Below are 20,428 nucleotides of genomic sequence, written 5' to 3'. Positions count from 1 at the left end.
CATTTTGACGATAAATTTATTCTTTGTTGCCAGAAATACAAGGGAAAACAAAGTTCAAAAACCTCTAGGACATAAAGGGTCAAACCAGTGTCATCAAAAACGTGCCTTGAGGCACAAAAGGCGTGCCTCGCCTTGAGGTGCGGCCCTATGTGCCTCAAGGCACAAAAAAATTTACAACAAGATTTCTAAGACATAATCAACAAGATTTTTATAGGTTAATCTCATATATTTTCCAGTTATTTCAGTTATGTAATCAGTTTCTTAGTATATTTTAACTTGTATTAGTTAATCTCATATATTTTCCAGTTATGTAATCAGTTGTTTAGTTACTTTTATATGTTAATCTCATATTTTTTAGAATAATCTCATATATTTTAACTTTTGTAGGTTAATCTCATATATTTTCCAGTTATTTCAGTTATGTAATCAGTTTCTTAGTATATTTTAACTTTTGTTGGTTAATCTCATATATTTTCCACTTATGTAATCAGTTTTTTAGTTACTTTTATATGTTAATCTCATATTTTTTAGAATAATCTCATATATTTTAACTTTTGTAGGTTAATCTCCATATATTTTCCAGTTATTTCAGTTATGTAATCAGTTTCTTAGTACATTTTAACTTTTGTTGGTTAATCTCATATATTTTCCAGTTATGTAATCAGTTTTTTAGTTACTTTTATATCTTAATCTCATACTTTTTAGAATAATCTCATATATTTTAACTTTTATAGGTTAATCTCATATATTTTTCAGTTATTTCAGTTATGTAATCAGTTTCTTAGTATATTTTAACTTTTGTTGGTTAATCTCATATATCTTCCAGTTATGTAATCAGTTTTTTAGTTACTTTTATATGTTAATCTCATATTTTTTAGAATAATCTCATATATTTTAACTTTTGTAGGTTAATCTCATATATTTTCCAGTTATTTCAGTTATGTAATCAGTTTCTTAGTATATTTTAACTTTTGTTGGTTAATCTCATATATTTTCCACTTATGTAATCAGTTTTTTTAGTTACTTTTATATGTTAATCTCATATTTTTTAGAATAATCTCATATATTTTAACTTTTGTAGGTTAATCTCCATATATTTTCCAGTTATTTCAGTTATGTAATCAGTTTCTTAGTACATTTTAACTTTTGTTGGTTAATCTCATATATTTTCCAGTTATGTAATCAGTTTTTTAGTTACTTTTATATCTTAATCTCATACTTTTTAGAATAATCTCATATATTTTAACTTTTATAGGTTAATCTCATATATTCTCCAGTTTTTTCAGTTTTTTCAGTTATGTAATCAGTTTCTTAGTATATTTTAACTTTTGTTGGTTAATCTCATATATCTTCCAGTTATGTAATCAGTTTTTTAGTTACTTTTATATATTAATCTCATATTTTTTAGAATAATCTCATATATTTTAACTTTTGTAGGTTAATCTCATATATTTTCCAGTTAATTCAGTTATGTAATCAGTTTCTTAGTATATTTTAACTTTTGTTGGTTAATCTCATATATTTTCCACTTATGTAATCAGTTTTTTAGTTACTTTTATATGTTAATCTCATATTTTTTAGTACTTATTTGAGATTTTTTATTTCTTAATGGTTGTTATTTCATCAATAAAGTATTTCTTTATTTATATTTTTAAATATTTTTTTAAAGTTTTCAAAAAAAAATTTGAGGCTTACACTTTACACCTCGAGGCTTACGCCTCGCCTCGGTTTTTGGTGGAGCGCCTCGCTACGCCTCAACGCTTTTCACAACACTGGGTCAAACACATAACTATGATGCAAATTGAATGCATTAAGCATCCACCTCACAATTGCCTGAATTGATCAGCAAAAATACATGGATAAATCTGACATATGCAACCTCCAAAACATAGATATTCAAACAACCTTTGGACATTGAAGGAAGGAAACCTGTATGTGACAATATGCTTAGAATATTAACCTGGAAGGCTTCTAAACATATGCTAGGATGTGTGAAAACTTCAGCAAACTGGAACATCGAAGCAATTAAACTGGACTTCCCTGATGCACAATACAGAAAAAAGTGCAGTTAAATATTAGAAAAGCAAGAGACAATATAAATTAGGGAAATTCCATTTAGGGGCCAACCTTTTGCCCTTAATTCCAAATATGGGCCTCATGTTTGTGAAATTCCAAATATGGGCCTCTGTTTTCCTGAAAACTGCCAAACAAGGGCTTGCATTTGTCATTGTCCTTTAACTCAGGTTAAATCACCAGTCAAATTACAACGGTGATCATCATCATTAAGAGTTCAACTTCAAGCTGTTTACTTTTTCTTTTTTTATGAGGATGAATGAGTGTTTTTTAATTTTCAAGCAAAAATAGAAGAAACCAAAAAGGAATCACATTTTCCAAGATGACAGATGTGGACCTGAGGTCCCTATTTGACTGTTTTCAGGAAAAGTTTGACCGAAAGTGTGGCCACATTTTTTAAATAGTAGGCAAAAGGTTGGCCTCTAAATGGAATGTTCCCTATAAATTATCTCCAGGAATCAAAATGTAAAAATAGTGCCTACCTGTTAAATAAAGGAATCCTTGATTCACATATTCACATTTCCAGATGACCACTCAAGTACATAGAAAATAATATATTCGGCACTTATTCATTGGATCAAACTCCCTCAGAACAACTACAGTATAGTTTATCTCATTTCAGGTGTAAATTATTGCAATATATGATCCTAAAGCAGGTACCAGAAAATGGAAGTGTCTTGGACAATTCAATAAACAAGAATGGAAGGAATAGAGTAATAGCCAGAGTTTAAACACATTGAAGGGAGAGCAATCAGCAGTAAACAACAGAAGATAATGTGAAAATTGAAGTTAGTAAGCACTTTACGGAGCCATGGGAAGAAATATGAAATAATATCCTTAACTCGGAAAGCAAAGAGACACTTCTAGATGTGATTTTGACATCACACAGCATAGAAACAGAAGCACTGAAAATGCCACATAGGAGCACCTAAAGAGCTTCAGACTGAACATTATTTCATAAATCCATAGAAAAGCTGTCAGTAATGGGTGTGCCATATGCAAAGGAAGGTGAAGATGTGGACACAGGTTATCAGCGTCACTTAGACAATTAGAAAAAACTTTTACTCTTCCAGATACAAACTTCATTAGACAAATTCCTTAAGACAATAGCAACATAGTGATGCTGGGATAGATAAAGAGTTTGCCACCTACAGATGGAGGAAAATTAGGTAAGCACCAACTGATATGAATTGTTATACTTGTTCTGCTTCTGCATATGAGTGCCAATAAGAGGAGATGATGACGATGGTGATATAACTCACAGCCAAATGAGATTTTTCAACAGCACTAGAGACGACTATCTCATTACACGCACACACGTGCGTGCGTGAACATGTTTGCAAGCTATGAGAAAAGAAAAAGGTTTCACACGTAGAATGTGGACATACACCACACTCACATGCACACACATATTTGCAAGCCATGAGAAAAGAAAAAGGGTTCACATGTTGCATGTGAACCTATATCTTCACATGTATAAAACACACATGCACGGAGTTCTATGTATTTTTATGTCCCTCCCTCTTGCGCACACACAAATAGTAGCTTGGCATGCAAACATACTGCTGATATATGTTAACCCTTATGATCTGGGAATAATGGTTGCTAGCTGTCTCCATTCTCAGTGTGAAGCATTGGTAGAAATAGAAGCTTATGTTCTCTTTAAGCACATCCTCTTTCTACAAAAATCTTATGATAAGAAATGAGTTTTCCATAATTTGATTTTCCCATCTCCACTGAATTAGAACTTCAACTGACAAAGGCCTAATAAAAATCATGGAATTGACGTCTCTGAGAAAATAAACCTTATAAGATGCCTTCTCATCATATGCAGACACAACTTAAGATTGCATTTTCCCACTCGAACACCAGAAAGCTGCAGGTATAGTGGATGAAGCACGAAGGAAAATCAGTTCTAGTTTCAAGGAAAGGATGTTTAACCCATTAAGATCAGGTGGAGTTGTCCTTATATGCCAATGGGCAGTTCAGCTAGGTTTTATCACTTCCCATTTTATATCAGATCCAAAATTTGAATCTAGTTCCGAACTGATATTAATCATGCTCATGTTCAGCTTTCATTATGGTATGCATGTCACACCCATACTGGTCATTAGGCTCAGGTACATAACAGGTTGCACATAAACAAGTTCATAGGCATCAGGTTCCACTTCTATGTTGGGTATAGTTTAGTTGTAAACTACATCAGGGATATAACACTTTGGAATTGAGTTCAGAAAATATTCCACCCTATCATTAGTTCAGGTTTGGTTTTTTTCAAGCACAAAGTTGATAGCTTGCCAATCAGGTTGAGCTAAAACCAAGCCAAGAAGCTTAAACTTTCGGAGGACCCAGTGCTTGACCTGTGTGTTTTTGTTGCATACGTGAACCAGCCTGGCTTAAGTACTTCGTGTGACCTATGTCACATGGGTGCGGGTGCGGCGCAATTTCAAAAATTTTGGACACGGGGACTCGGCTATATATATATATATATATAAAAGACTCGGTCAAAGTTGTGCCCATTAGGGGACAGGTGATGAGTTGTGAAGCCTGATTCAGAGTTTTTTTCCTTACAGGAGTGGGGGAGGGGGTTCCCCCCGGCGCGGGTCCCGCTGCCCCCCCCCCCCAAGAAATTTTTTTTTTAATTCTGTAGCCCAGAAAATTTAAAAAAAAAATCCAAAAAATGGACCAAAATGATCCTAGGTGTGTTGACCGCACCCAGGGTCGGGTTGACCGAGTCCGAGCCGCACCCGTGTTGTTGCGTGTCGACGCGGGTGTGTCGACCTTGGAGCCGAGTCCGTGTGACATGTTTTAGTCAAGATAAATGTTCTACATACTCATCAAGTTGTTGGTGTTGCTTTGGGCTTTCATCTTCTTGGCCCAAGATAACTCAAAGCCAACTACATCTTATCTGGTCAGTTTGGATGCATCCAAACGGATCAGATACCTGATAGAGTTTTGAGAACCATCCAACTTCCATGAGGTGTGGTTGAGCGAGAGAAAGAGGGGAAGCCCATGTTGGATTTGTGGGAGAGATTCATGACTACCACTTCATTGAGAGAGAGAGATGGTTGTTCCCTATTATGTTAAAAGCTGGTTAAGGATGGGTGTTCCCTATTATGTTGAAGAGATGGATGTTCCTTATTGTGTTGAAACTTGTAGGAAAGTGCATAGGATCATTCTTGAAAAAGTGAGTAAACAGATAATTGCATTTCATGGCAAAATGCAAGTTCCCATCTCACCACTTTTTTCCAGCTAAGTTGGCACATCCAAACAAGAGTAGGTTGCTGATGAAAACAAAGATTTTCTTTTCAAATGCTAAGAGTTAGTCCTAGGCATTTCCATAAAACAAAACTTTTTCAAAGCTTCTGTTGGTGATAGTCATGATGCAGGGTCTGGGGATGGATGCTAGTATTTAGATGGATTACGATGCAAGGAATGTTCATACCCCCTATTGGGATTGTCTCCTCATCCATACGTATAGTGCTTCTGCCTCAAGAGACCATATGGAATAGTTCAAAATTTCCACAAACCCTCAGCTCTATGCAACTACTTATATTAGCATCAGAAGATTGCTTTACAAACCCAGTCATAGCACGAACATCCTTGCATAAGCTACCTCCCAGAAAATGGATAAAGTGGGACAATGCCAGGATGAAATGGAACATTTAGCTCAAAAAGTTTGAGGCAATTGAAGAAACAGCTAATGACTATGTCAACAAGATAACAGTGGAGAATGGCATTATGGAAATATTAAAATATAAATACATTCATATAACCAAATCCATTTGGCAACCAATAACAGATATGTGACCAAATAAATGACAGCATACCTGTTGATATTTCTTCTTTAAGCATTTCCATGACTTCAACAGATGGAGGAGAGATCAAAAAAGCAGTCCCCAAACAATTAATAGCAGCACCCTGCATGACAGACACTCTTGGACATAAAAATGGTATAATAGAATTTAAGAGCATACAAATTCTAGCAGAACTAACCACTAAGCTGGTCTCATCTGTTTTAGCTGAAAAGAGATCTTGTGATCTTGCTTGCACAGATGCAATAACAGTAGCCAATAGCTTCCCAGGCATTCGAGCATATCTATTACCAGAGGAATGAAAAAACAAACGAGTACATTACTCAAAGAGTAAAAGGCAGAGAAATCTAGTTCAAAAATGACATCAGATCGAAAGTGAAAAGGCCTACAAATAAGCATCAAGCATGCTTAACCCTGAAAAATAAAGAGCTAAGAAAAAAGTTAATGGCAAACAGAACAATTAAAGAAACAAAGCACAGAAAATTTGCAAGAAAATGTTAAAATTGGGCATGTTAATAGGATAAACAATGGTACTAATAACCTTATGCTATCTGGGAAAGGTGTGATATCAGTGTCAGGTGCATGAACGCAAGTGTGCATGCAGAGTTGCACACATAAAAAGAAATAGAAAAGCACAGCATGTCTGATCTTTGAATTATACAGAGAAACAGGATGTTAAACAAGTAATGTAATGCATGAGAGACTACAAGTCTACAAAATATTATTTACTGCATTCCGCGATTCTCTGTTGATTATATAAAAGAGAAAGAACATTTGCTTTCAAAATCATCTAATGCTTTTAATTTCATGAAGAAACACCAAACTTAACCACCAAATGTATTCTTCAAATCAAACAATAAGGGTGGCCTAATGACAATTAGGAGTGTCCAAAAGTGTTGAATACACCATGAACTAAAAATTCCAGTGCCTTGAAGCATCCGAGAACTGCTTCATCATGTCCAACATGGATACACTAACACTGGTGCAGCTAGTATCCAATGAAAACAGGCAACAAAGAATATAGATCTGACTCTGCCTGGTACCAACTGAATGTTGAGACACGTAATATCAATTTGAAAGAAAAAACGAGATTCATATATAAGACAGAATGCATACGGTGTAGCAGAAACCAAAAGCATAAGGACTTTAAACAACGATGCCAGCAACCCGCTATGGTTTTCATGTTGAATCAGGTAAAGAAGTCCTGCAGCATAAACATATAAGAATCACATTCCATGAAGAGCATGCAGAAGTAGAAGAAACATCTTTGATGGCATGAGAGAGCAATAGCAGCTAATTCCAGTATATAGTATATATACTGTATAATATTTTTCTGAACCATTTTTTCATGTAATTTGACATATATCTCATGTACAGCTTTTTAGTACCTGAGTGAAGTTGCATCACAACTTGGCCAAGAGATTTCGAAAGTGTTGTAAACGAGCTACATCTGGGGAATTCCTTGTACTCTGCTACTTGCAGAAAAAGAGAGGAAGACCCATCAAGTAATGCAGCCAATGCTAAAGCCGCTGTCATCCGCACCTATAGATAAAAGAAAAGAAAAGAGTAAGCTACACTATCAAGAGTTGTCGTTAAGGAAATAGTCAAGAGAAACATATGCTCTCCGTGATAGTATTGGACATACATTTTCTTTGCCAAGTACAAATACATAATCATCCAAAGATAATAAACAAAACTGAAAAGACAGCACTAGATGGCAATACCACCTTTAGTACCGGGTCAAAAAGCAAGCAAGTCACTAAAGTTGGCTGGTAACTCCTGAAAGATGAGTATGAAATAAACTCAAGTGAGAAATGGAGGCTTTCTCAAAAAATTAAAATATATAAAGCAGTATATGGCTTACCATGGTTGCAAGACGTCATTTGTTGGCAAAAGCATTGGCCATTGAGCACTTAGTGATTTAGGATCAGCTTGGCAGAGATCCTAACATTTTCAGTTTAGAAAGTAAATTTCATTCATTCTGGAACTTTTTATCAGTACAAAGTACAAACTACCCTAACTATAGCTGCATTGAATTAATACTCAAAGAACAGTAATCTTGAGAAAGGCACAAGGAATGCATATTATTCTGGTAGTCATGCAATAATATTTATAAATTACCGCCATTCTCTACATGAACTGCTCCTTATGCCAATGAAGTAGTTCACCATCAGTCTTCCATAGACACATGAACACAGCAATTAATTATATAATATATATATATATATAATTTACAATTTTACATAACTTTACTGTTTTTTATTTTGAAATTCTCGGTCACACAAGATGAAAGAAGCATGTTGCTTCAGGCTTCTCAAGCCAGCCCCCAAGAATTTAAAAAGCTTCATGGTAATTGTAGTCTATAATAAAGGTATGTCTATCAAAGGATTGGGTTGGGGCTGATTATGACCTTGGTCTAACAAACTCAAGTTTGAAACCAATGAAATATATCAGATTAGTTGCTTGTGTTGGATTCATTGGATCTGAGCAGTATATGAGCCTAGATCTTATTTGTGAAATTCCAAACAGCATTGGATAGATGGACTCAATGGTTAAGTTGTTCCAGATGCCTACTTGAATAAATACTTTCAAATAATTTATGTTAACTTTGTCTCTTTCATGGTTTTGTTCTTCCTTCAGATGTAGCTATATCTGATCCATCTATATTTTTAGTATTGCCTGATTGTGCATAATTAACTCAAGCCAACAGGCAGTGACAACTTCATTGTGGCGCAACTTCTTGGTCTTCTCTCCGAAATTTGGTGTGTGGTTGGCAACTTCTAGCCATGTTATGATAGCTGAAGTTATACATTCAGTTGCAGACTTTGCAAATCAGGTGAGAATTACTTTGTACCATACCTCTAGTACTTTACTTTTGTCATGTCTTATTCTTATCCTTTATGTTTGTACTAATTTGTAGACAGCGTAGCCTGGTTTGTTGAAATTTGACACTCCTCAACCTAGTTGCTATGACTTCACCATTGCACTTTATCTGCATTATAATTGTTTTAGTTAACTGTTGTTTGCTTTTCCAACTTTGAGAGAGTAAGTACCCTCTAGGGGAATATACAACCTCAATCCCTAAGAAAAATCTGAGAAAACCAAGGTTAGTAGAATAAGTCTAACTTGATCTACTCCCTTCTTATCTGATCTAGTTATAACCTGAGGAATTCTTAACATACAAAGCAATGTCAGTATAACCAGAAGTATATCGTGATTGAAGAATCAAATACAACTATTGCAAAAAATAGTTTTTTCAGGTGATATCTCTCGGTTAAAGCATCATTTAGTCAGGACACATCATAATGTGCAAGCATTCGCGTTAAGCAAACTGCATATGTCGTAAAATAGCAATTGGAGCAATTACTTGATGATTTGAGAGGAAAAAGACAAAAAAGAGAGATGAATGAAGCAAAATGGGGTATAAGGAGCTCTGATAGGATGTGTATTACGAAGATGAGCTCCTTACTTCTGATCCTACAGCCCATACCATACGATCAGAAGTAGGAAGTTTTGCAGCGAAGACAAAAGGTGTGGCTGGTGCCAGTAGTAGTGTTACGGCTGTTGTTGCGGGTACAAAAAGAAGAGGAAGAGAAAGAAGAGCGAGCTCTTCGAGAAAAGGACTAGGAGGTAGAGGTACAAGCTCTATTAGGAGTTTTTTTTCCTCCTAGAACTGTGTTAATATATATATATATATATATATATATATATATATATATATATATATATATATATTGTAAACCGAAATACCCAGCAAGGGTAATTCGGTCTTTCTGCTGTAATAGGCATCAACCCATTAGGGGCTAACAATCTTTTATTCATTTTACTTTTCATTCTTTTTACTTTTTACTTTTTATTTGTTTTACCTTTTTCGGTTTTTGTGTTTTGGGGGCAACTCCAGGGAGCAGCCCAAAAGCCATATTGGAGCTGCTCCCTACTGGCTCCATTTGTTATAAATAGGCCACAAGGCCTTGTATTGATCTATCCCTCTCAAAAGAGTTTTTCTAGTCAATAACATATATATTTGACCCATGTGTGGGTGTTTTAACTTATTCAAGTGATATACTTGATTGAAGTGTGTTCTTGCAAGTCTATAAGTGACGTGTTTTAGTGTTGATCCATTTCATTAGGGCGCAATAAATTTGCAATCGAAATTATTGACAGGTCTAAAATTATTGACGACAAAAGAGTGGATACTCCTAAAGTGATATATGCAAAGATGAAGATTGATGATGGAGAACCTTTATATGATCTACTCCATATCGGCAGATGATTGGAGCATTGACATACTTGATCATTAGACATAGAGAATGCAGTTCACACGTCAGTCCATTTCAGCACTCTCCTACCACTGTGCATATGAGTGTTGTGATGCGTATTATTAGATATTCAAAAAAACTCTGCTTCTAAAGGATTATTTTTATTGTCTTCACCTCTTAATTTAATTGTTTATTCTGACTCTGATTGAGAGGAGGAGGCCAAAATGACATATTATGTGTTTTTTTAAGAGATTCTCTGGTTTCATGAAAATGTAAGAAGCAATATAAAGTATCTCTCTCCTCCACAAAAGCCGAATATCGAGCTATGGCAACTACCACGACTGAAATGGTATGGTTGAGTCATCTATTCAAAGATATGTCAGTACATGTGACAGAGTCATCAAGACTATGTTGTGATAACAAGAGTGCTATTTACATTGCTAAAAATTACACTTTTCATGAGCGCACTAAACAAATTGAGATGGACAGTCAAAATGTTTGAGAAGAATTTTCGAAGAAGACCATTTTACTATCATATGTAACTTAAGAATATCAACTTGCAAACTTCTTCACAAAAACCTTGCCTTTCCCGAGGTACCATTTTTTATTGGATGTCTTTTCTCATATAAATCTGATTATTATGTATTTTCATTTTCTTTACTTTTATTTTTATTTTTTTTCAAATAATATATTTATTTCCAAACCTCATGGGCTTTTTAGGGAATCTAGATAGAGTCGTTAAGACTCTACCCAATGGCTAGAATTCTAACTGTTTGGTAGGTCCTAACCAGTGTTTTAAAACTCGTCGAGTCAACTCGGTGACTCGGCTCGGCTCGGCCCTCCAGCTCAACCCGGCAAGCTTAACTCGGGCTGTGAAAACTCGGCTGCTGACTCGGCTTGACTCGGGCGAGTTCTGGGATGTTTGAAATTTGATTTTTTGGGTATTTCACATACACATATTCACTTTTGTACTGAATAATACATCTTTCCCATGAACTGTCAGGAAAGATTTTTTTGAACAAATAGTTGTTATAGTATATAAATCAAACAACAAAGCATTCTAGTCTATAAACCCAATTAACAAAGAATTCTATGCATCTAAAAGCAGGGATTTTTTTCAAGACACATGGAGATTGGAGAGTTAGGACCTAAGGATTCCTTATCTGAATATCACATATTACTTTACATACATGATGATACAACTTCATAAAAAAACTCTGCTTCTATAACTAACATTGCCCCATCACCACCCTTTCGTGGACCACTAGAGGTCCAAGGCAACTTCTAGTTTTCCACTTTATGTTCTTGTAAATGATAGTTTATCTTATACAGTGATACTTTTCCCCAGTCTGTAGCATCGGGTGCAGCTTCTGGGCCATTTTACCAACATCATCTGTCTTTGTTTCTGCCCTTTGTCTAATTGGAATCTTTTTTATTTAAGAGCTGGGCATCATGAATCTAAGGCCTGCAGCAATTTCACTTTTCCTAACCTCTAATCTTAGGCATTGAAAATTTTATTCTATCTTCTTTCGAGCTGCTAATAGTTGTTTGAATTCTTTCAAGGTGATGCATGGTGAAAAAATCTGTCCAACTCCATTATGTGTTCTTTGTTTGTCCAAAATAATGAATCTCTTAACTCGACCTGCCATTCTCTGTATATTGCATGATCCAAGTGACTGTAATCCATAATCACACAGGATACCAGTGCCATTGAGATCATGTAGTTCCCAAGGGCTATGAAGGTGTTGATGTGATGAATCACTCTTGTAATGAATAATACATCTTTCCCATGGACTGACAATTTATATATTGTTTTTCTTTTAAAATCAAAAGTTAACAAAACCCGGTCTGAGTCACCGAGTTGACCCGCCGAGTCACGAGTCAATAAAGAACGAGTCGAGTTTCGAGTCACGGGTTTTAAAACCTTGGTCCTAACAGCTCTCTAGGAGCCTCTTCTGTGTAGAATTCTAGTTGTTGGGTAGGTCACATTTTGTCACACAAACATTAGGTCTATTACAACATGTTCCACTCCCTTAGTAGCATCATCCCCTTGATACTTCCATTTCTTCTCAAAAGAAGCGTGGTAGACGCAGCCGATGGTGACAACAATGTTGCCACTGCGCAGACGACGACAAAGAATGCTTAGGTGGTAGCAGACGACGGCAAAGGGTGCTCCGACAGCAGCAAATGACGGCAAAGGGTGCATCGTCAAAGGGAGCTCTTGTTATAGCAGATGGTGCAAAAGTTTATAGTTTAGGGCAAAAACGGAACGTTTAGACTTTGAAGAGTTAACATCATCCTCAACTTTCTGGATGTAGGACATTTGTGTCTTTTTCTCAAACTGTCGTTTCCCTTTTTTGGATGGAGGACATTTTTGTCATTTTCTCGAACCGTCGTTTCATGGCGGGAAAGGGTACTTAAGTCTTTGCAACCGCATTGGACTCTGACGTTAAGTGATGATGACACACACGGGGATACGAGCCTCACGTGCTTATATACGTGGCACTCATTCGGACCCTCGAACACGCACCTGCGTCTTCTAGGGAAAACATATAACATGCTTCGAGTTGAGCCATGGCGGCTAGGTCTTTGTGCCTGGGGCAGTTTCTCGAGTAAAAATAAAGAAAAAGCTTTGAAAGCATGTGGCTGACTGATTGTTTACTAATACAGGTTTACGTACTACCTCCCTATCCCTGCCATATTGTCAAAAGTTTAAAGTTGCAACCACATGACCTTTAATTTCATGAGAAAATGAAATTTTTGCGGTTCTTGCAGTTTTATTGGCAATATATTCACAAAATAAATGAAATTAAAAAATTTAAATTGTAATATGTATGCACACATCAACATACAATTGTGATATTTTCATTTGAAAATATCACCATAATTTCAAAATATCATGATATCATTTCCTAAAAAAAAGTGAAATTATGGCTTAAAGCTATTGACAAACCGATCTAATAGATCTACTTGTAACAAATTTATAATTCCTATATAGGATTGGTTTGTAGCGACGAGGATTTAAGCACAAGGGCAACAGATACACGTTAAGCATTGGAAGTATCAAGGAGATGATGCTACTAAGGGAATGGAACATGTTGTAATACTAAGACCTAATGTTTGTGTGACAAAATATGGCATTTTCAAGAAACTTGAAAAAATACCCTGATATTTGGTCCGTACTCATATATGTGGATCCATATGAGTCCAACTCAATCGACTCTAGACTACAAGATAAGAGCTATATATTCGACATACAAAATGATTCCCACTCATACACTACCCACAAAATGCACGATACTACTATTTTACCAATCCAGATCTAAATGTCAAGGAATCCAAATCTCTTTTTAGCACTCATGAAACCATCAGTTTTGAATGGAAGTCTGATTCAATCCAAATGCATCAGTTCCACTGTAAATATTGTTGGACAAGGGCTCTGCCTACCTGGCTAAGGGTAAGGGTGTCAGTGGGTTGGGTTTGGTTCTGACCTAGGTGGAATTAGACTCTGACCTGATTTGTATTTTGCTTCCCAGTTGATCTCATATCACTTCCTCTTTTATTCATATTTTAAATTGATTTCTCGCTTCTTATCAATTTTAAAATATCTCACTTTTGCTTCTCGTTTTGTTTTCCGCTTCCGCTTCCTAATATGGTAACCTTGGTTCATCCAACTTGAATCACATAATCAAATATGGATCTAGATCTTGTTAAGACTAGTCGACTACTAATTAGTTTCAATGTTTTATCTTTAAAGTTATTATTTATTCTTAAAAGATGGCTCTTTAAAATTTTACAAATAATGAGGGACCTCTTTGTAATTTGTTTATTAGGCTAAACCTCTATTTAAAGAAGAGGTGTTTAGCCCTAAAGGTAAGTTAGGATTTTTTCCTTCTCAGTTGCGCTCTCTCTCTCTCTCAGTTCCTGTGCAGTATTGGGTTTCTCTACATGGTATCAGAGCTGGAGGTCGTGGGAGCGTAAACCAGAGTTTGATCTGCGACAGAAAAAAAAAAAGGTGTGTGCTCTACCTTCTTTAATTTGGGTGGCATAGATCTGATAACAGATCTATTGTCTGACAAGAGTCAAGACATAGATCTGTAATCAGATCCATAGAGCTCGGCAACATTGTCGTCATCTGGACTGTATATCGTCAACTGTGATGTCTTCATGAGTTGTGATTTTATCAACTGGACCTGGATTCAGTCGTGAATCTGAAGCAAATCTTATAATGTTAATCCTGGATCTGGATGAGAAAAGAAATTTCTAATTAGTATGGTGGAACACTTCGATCAATCTGGGGTTGCCGTGAATGGAGTATCGCAACTTCTATTTTTTTTTTGTACTGTGAGCAGTCTTCATCGGAACTGTGTTGCCGTGAATGGGGTATCGCGTGGTTCAATATTTTTTCTGCCGTGAATCCTGTATCGTGAGCAGTCTGCATTGGAACTGAGCCTAACATAGTTGTGATTAAATATACAGATTTTTTTTGTGTCGTGATCAAAGATGGCATGGAGTTTTTTTTTGGTTGCTCCTGTAGAGGAGATTGGAATGGTTCAGATCTGATCTCAGATCTGATGTAGTGTTTCTTCAAAAAATCGTGGGGTGTCGTTGCTTATGCAGTGTGTCGAACTTACTGTGGGTTCGTAACATACTCAGATTCAATCTGATAAGTTTTTTTTCAAATTTTTTTTGTCGTACATTGCAGCAGTGTTGTCTTTTCCTGCATAAGCTTTCTTCATTATGGCTGAAACTCAGAAGGTTGATTCTAAGACTGAATCTACTAGGGAATATAAGGCTTTTGCGAATCCCTTTTCGTATAGGTCTTCGGTGAAATTAAATGAAACTAACTATGCCAGGTGGTCTCGAACCTTTATGATGTCGGTATCTGGACATCGTAGAAAACATATTTTGCTGGAAATTGAACCGAGTGATAAAGTGGGAAAATATGTTACTTGGGATGAAGATAATGGCATTGTTATGTCATGGATCATGAACAGTATTGAACCTCATATTGCAGACGGTCTAATCTATTATAATACAGCTAAACAGATGTGGGATAATCTTCGAGATACTTACTCTCAGGAAACAAATGTGAGTCGTATTCTGCAAGTGGAACAAGAAATATATAATTTGCAGCAGGGAGATCAAACATTGGCCCAGTACTATGCATCCGTTAAAGTTGCCTTTAAAAGGCTTAATGCTCACAGGCCTCTGTGTTGTTCAAAGCATAAGGATCATCAAGAATAGACCATGGTTGCTCGGTTCCTCACAGGGCTATCTTCCGAATTCTCGGTTGCTAAAGTCCAAATGTTAATTGAATCTAATGTACCTACTCTAGCTTATGCATACAATCGCTTGAGCAGACTTGTTTTTTTCTCTCCCACAATCTCATCATATATCTCAGACATCTGCCTTAGTTGTTCCTTTTGGTTATGGTCATGGAAATACTCTGAACATTAGAGGACGTGGTCGTGGAAGAAGTGTGGGAGATAGAGGTAAACTTCAATGCACATTTTGTGGAAAATCCGGGCACTTAGAAGACCGTTGCTAAGATAAACATGGGCGGCCTTCCTTTCCTGCATCGAGGCCTAATGCTCCAAAAGCTAATGTTACAAAACTAGATGTAGCAAATGCAAATGAAGCCTCGTCTCCCAGTGACTGCATTTTCATGAGTCGTGCTGAATATGAACAATTGGTTGCTCTTCGTCCTTCAAGCTCCTCCTCTCATGTAGCCGGTGTGGCCTATGCAACAAGGAACCATTTTCATCTCAATGATAGTAAGTGGATTATTGACTCAGGTGCATCTAGACATCTATGTGGAAATTCTCATTATTTTTCAGATATAAAGGATATTACTACTCATCGGGGAGTCTCATTAGCAGATGGGAGCTCTTCTCTGGTAGTTGGTCAGGGAAATGTTTTTACATCTTCCTCCTTGCATTTGAAAAATGTTTTTCATGCTCCTTCATTTCCTCAAAGTTTACTTTCAGTGAGTTGTCTTACAAAAGAGCTAAACTTTAGAGTGATATTTGATCTTGTTGGTTGTCATTTTCAGGATTTGCTAACGGAGAAAAAGATTGGTGGAGGCTCTGAAGAACATGGAGTCTACTACTTACATCACCCAGTAGGGCACAGTTTTGCTGCAGTCGACTATTCCTCGAGTCCTGTTCAGTGGCATCTTCGTCTTGGTCATCCGTCATTGTCAAAGCTTCGTCATGTCATTCCTTAAATTTTCTCTACTACTTTATTTCAGTGTGAAGCATGTCAATTGGGCAAGCATCATCGAAGTTCGTTCCCTTCTAGTCAAAGTCAGTCCAGTCATAAGGTCTTTGAGCTTCTTCATGCGGATGTATGGGGTCCTAGTAAGATTCCTACTAGGACTCAGTATCGATATTATCTTGTTATTGTTTTTCTAAGTTGTCTTGGGTATTCCTAATAAAAGAAAGATCTGAAGTTCCTAGTATTATTAAGTCATTGATTCTTGAAATAAAAACTCAGTTTGAATCTGTTGTTAAGATTATCCGCATTGATAATGTCTGAGTTCAAAACAAAAGCCTTGTTGCAATTTTATCAAGACCATGGCATTCAACCTCAAACCTCTTGTGCCTATACTTCCCAACAAAATGGGGTGGCTGAACGAAAACACAAGCATCTTCTTGATATAGCACGTATCCTTATGATTCAATCCAATGCTCCTGCTTCCTATTGGGGTGATGTTGTTATCAGAGTCTGTTATCTGATCAACTGTATGCCTTCATTATCCATGGACGACAAAAATCCTTTGCACATCCTGAAGCCCAATGCTCCTCTTTTCTCTTTCTCGCCCAAAGTTTTTTGGTGTATTTGCTTTGTGCATAAACTTGGACCTGACCGTGATAAATTAGCAACTCAAGCAATTAAATGTATTTTTATAGGTTATCCAAAGAACCAAAAGGGCTATCGATGTTATGACCCTATTTCTCATCGGGAGTATGTCAGTGCGGATGTATCTTTCCTGGAGTCTGTTCCATATTATTCTCATACTGGATCTCAGATGCAAGTTGATCTAAATGACTCCTTTCCCCTTCCTATTCCTCCTTTCCCTTTGGAATTTGTACTTCCATTACCGGGTCCCACTCTACCTTCCTCACGGTTTCACAATCCCCCATTGGTATATGTGCATAGAGCTCCACCTCATCCTGAGCCTTCTCTTTCTTCTTCTCCTGAGGTAAGTATTCTTGGTGACAGTGATCCTCCTGTTGATAATAACAGGCCAATAGCCCTACGTAAGGGGACACGACAATGTACCTTATATCCTATATCTCATTTTGTGTCTGATGCCAGAATTGGAAGTCAGATGAAAGCTTTTATTTTCGCCTTATCTGTTGAAACTATTCCTTTGAACTATCAACAAGCAGAGCTTGATAGTAGATGGAAGCAGGCAATGCAAGAGGAAATGGATGCCTTATTGTCTCAACAGACGTGGGACCTAATTAATCCCCCAGTGGATGCAAACATTGTTGGATGTAAATGGGTATATACCATTAAGTATCACTCAGATGGTTCTATTGAAAGATACAAGGCCAGATTAGTAGCAAAAGGGTATACTCAGACATATGGTGTTGATTTCTTTGAAACTTTCTCTCCTGTCGCACGAATGGGTATCATCCATCTAGTTCTCTCTGTAGTTGTTCACCATGGATGGTGTCTGTGTCAACTAGATGTAAAAACTGCATTTCTATATAAGGATCTGTCAGAAATAGTATACATGCAGCAACCTCCTGGGTTTGAGGTTGAGGGGGAGTATCAGAAGGTGTGCAGGTTAAAGAAGGTGATATATGGTCTGAAACAAAGTCCTCGTGCATGGTTTCAAAAGTTGTTTGACGTGATGTCAAAGTTTGGCTTTAAGCGATCAGTGTCAATCACACATTATTTATCAAGAAAACTAACTCAGGTCTAGTTGTTATGGTGGCATATGTGGATGACATCATCCTTACAGGAGATGATATGAACGATATTGCAGCTACAAAGGCTCATATTCAAAAGCATTTTGTTACAAAAGATCTTGGTCCTCTTAGATACTTCTTGGGTATAGAAGCTGCCAGAAGCAGTGAAGGCTTGGTTTTATCTCAACGTAAGTATGTTCTTGATTTATTAAAAGAAACAGGAATGTTGGGAGCCAAACCAGCAAATATTCTCATGGATCACAAAGTTCAGTTGTTGGAAGAAGAGTCGAAACCTGTGGATAGCAAAAGTTATCGCTCATTAGTAGGGATGTTACTATATGTGACTGTGACTAGACCAGATATTGCTTTAGCAGTAAGCAAGATTAGCCAGTTTATGAAAAATCTGAATGAAATACACTGGAATGCTGCAATGATGATTCTCAGGTACTTAAAATCTTCCCCTGGAAAAGGGTTATTATTTAAGAAAGGGGGAACCCTAGAGATAGTTGCCTACTCTGATGCTGATTATGCTGGATCTGTTAAGGATAGAAAATCTACCACTGGATTCTGTGTGTTTATGGGGGGTAATTTAATTTCATGGAGAAGTAAGAAACAAACCGTGGTTGCTAGGTCGAGTGTTGAATCAGAATATAGGGTTATAGCCCAAACAGCAGCTGAATTGATGTGGGTTCGAAATGTATTAAATGATCTTCAAGTGAAGGTCTCATCTCCTATGGTGATGATGTGTGATAACAAGGCAGCTATGTATATAGCAAATAATCTTGTGTTTCATGAGAGGACAAAACATATTGAAGTTGGCTGCCACTATGTAAGAGATATGGTTCAAGCTGGACATATCTCTACCAAGCATTTGAACTCGGAGGATCAAGTTGCAGATATGTTTACAAAGCCTCTTGCTAGGCCCAGTTTCTCAAAATATTGCAGCAAACTGAGCATGATCGATATCTATGCTCCAGCTTGAGGGGGAGTGTTGAGACTAGTCGACTATTAGTTAGTTTCAATGTTTTATCTTTAAAGTTATTATTTATACTTAAAAGATGGCTCTTTAGAATTTTACAAATAATGAGGGACCTCTTTGTAATTTGTTTATTAGGCTAAACCTCTATTTAAACAAGAGATGTTTAGCCCTAAAGGTAAGTTACGATTTTTTCCTTCTCTCTCTCTCTCTCTCTCTCTCTCTCTCTCTCTCTCTCTCTCTCTCTCTCTCTCTCAGTTCCTGTGCAGTATTGGGTTTCTCTACAGATCTGATTTGGGTAGATACTGGGTTTGGCTAACTAGGCAAACTCTAGAGGATTCATGTGAAAAACATAAAACAGGTTGGGTTTGTTAAATTATATGTATATGTTTGTGTATATATAATTTTATATATATATATATATGTGTGTGTGTGTAGAGAGAGAGAGAGAGATTGTATTTCTAGGTTCCTCTTTTGAATTTTTTGTATTTTGAATTTTTCATGCCCTTTATGGGCATTTTTTTGTATCTTTTGGCCACCAGCCATTAGCTAGTCCAACGACTAGTTCATCTAGCCACTAGGCTATTCTAACTGCCAGTATACCCTCTGTTTTGTAAATATAAGCGGTTTTGCCCTTCTTTGTTGCTCATGCTTTTCTCAAGCATTTCTGGCTTAAACAATTTATTATTTTTTATATTGTGCTCTCTCACTTTTGTGCCCATTATGTCTTATGTGTGTGTGTGCCTTTAGTGGCCTTTGCTATTTGCCCTTGGTGGCTTTGTGAGTATTTCGGTGCTTCTTGCTTTTGTGAGCATATTGCTCTTTTGAACCATTCCATTACAGAGTTGGTCCTAGTTCTGACATGGATCCGAATGCATATGCCTATGCAAACCTGGAATAAGATCCAAGAGAACCCAACCACGTGGGCTGCATTATGATATATGCTAGATCTGGCAGTATCAACAGGTAAGGTTGTAACTCCAACCCATGTGCATCCCTAATTGACACTTACTGATAGAAGCCTGGTTGGCCAAACTTAAAGATGCTGATCGAATTATCCACCTCATTAAGTACGCATCCTGGAAAGGGTTAAAGAGTACACAATGACAAGCCAAAGCAAGTAATTTATCAGTTTGAAGTTCATAGCAAGTTTATTTCATAATTCTTGTAGAAAAGTTGAATGGGCTAAGATTATATCAACTTGATCCATCCTAACCATCTCAAACAATGTTGTAAAAAACATACCTGAAGGTATACTGAAAGGGTCTGAAATACATGTTTATCATATTTTATCATAGGGTACATGAAGCAAAGATTTCAAAAATCTTCTTCTTTTGTTTCAGTCCTACACATTCTTTGTAATAATCTAAGAAGAAAGTC

General features: G+C 36.6%; 1 protein-coding gene across 2 annotated transcripts in view; it reads right to left on the bottom strand.

The window, feature by feature from the left end:
• The window catches only part of LOC149833088 (ARM repeat superfamily protein), a 78,955-nt gene that overhangs the window by 52,607 nt on the left and 5,920 nt on the right, over positions 1-20,428 (bottom strand). The window contains exons 8-14 of one of the 2 annotated variants that reach the window (XM_090014896.1): positions 7,753-7,832; positions 7,616-7,667; positions 7,277-7,430; positions 7,005-7,092; positions 6,070-6,172; positions 5,904-5,994; positions 1,961-2,040 (exon numbers count right to left, since the gene is read on the bottom strand). In XM_090014896.1, the coding sequence (XP_089871022.1) occupies positions 1,961-2,040; positions 5,904-5,994; positions 6,070-6,172; positions 7,005-7,092; positions 7,277-7,430; positions 7,616-7,667; positions 7,753-7,832 (648 nt within the window). The remainder of the gene's footprint in view (positions 1-1,960; positions 2,041-5,903; positions 5,995-6,069; positions 6,173-7,004; positions 7,093-7,276; positions 7,431-7,615; positions 7,668-7,752; positions 7,833-20,428) is intronic. The other variant, XM_090014897.1, reaches the window with a different exon arrangement.

Source organism: Nuphar pumila, chromosome 7 (assembly GCF_984573655.1).
Source record: "Nuphar pumila chromosome 7, dmNupPumi1.hap1.1, whole genome shotgun sequence".
NCBI classification, from domain to species: domain Eukaryota; kingdom Viridiplantae; phylum Streptophyta; class Magnoliopsida; order Nymphaeales; family Nymphaeaceae; genus Nuphar; species Nuphar pumila.
This window is presented reverse-complemented; position numbering and strand designations above follow the sequence as displayed.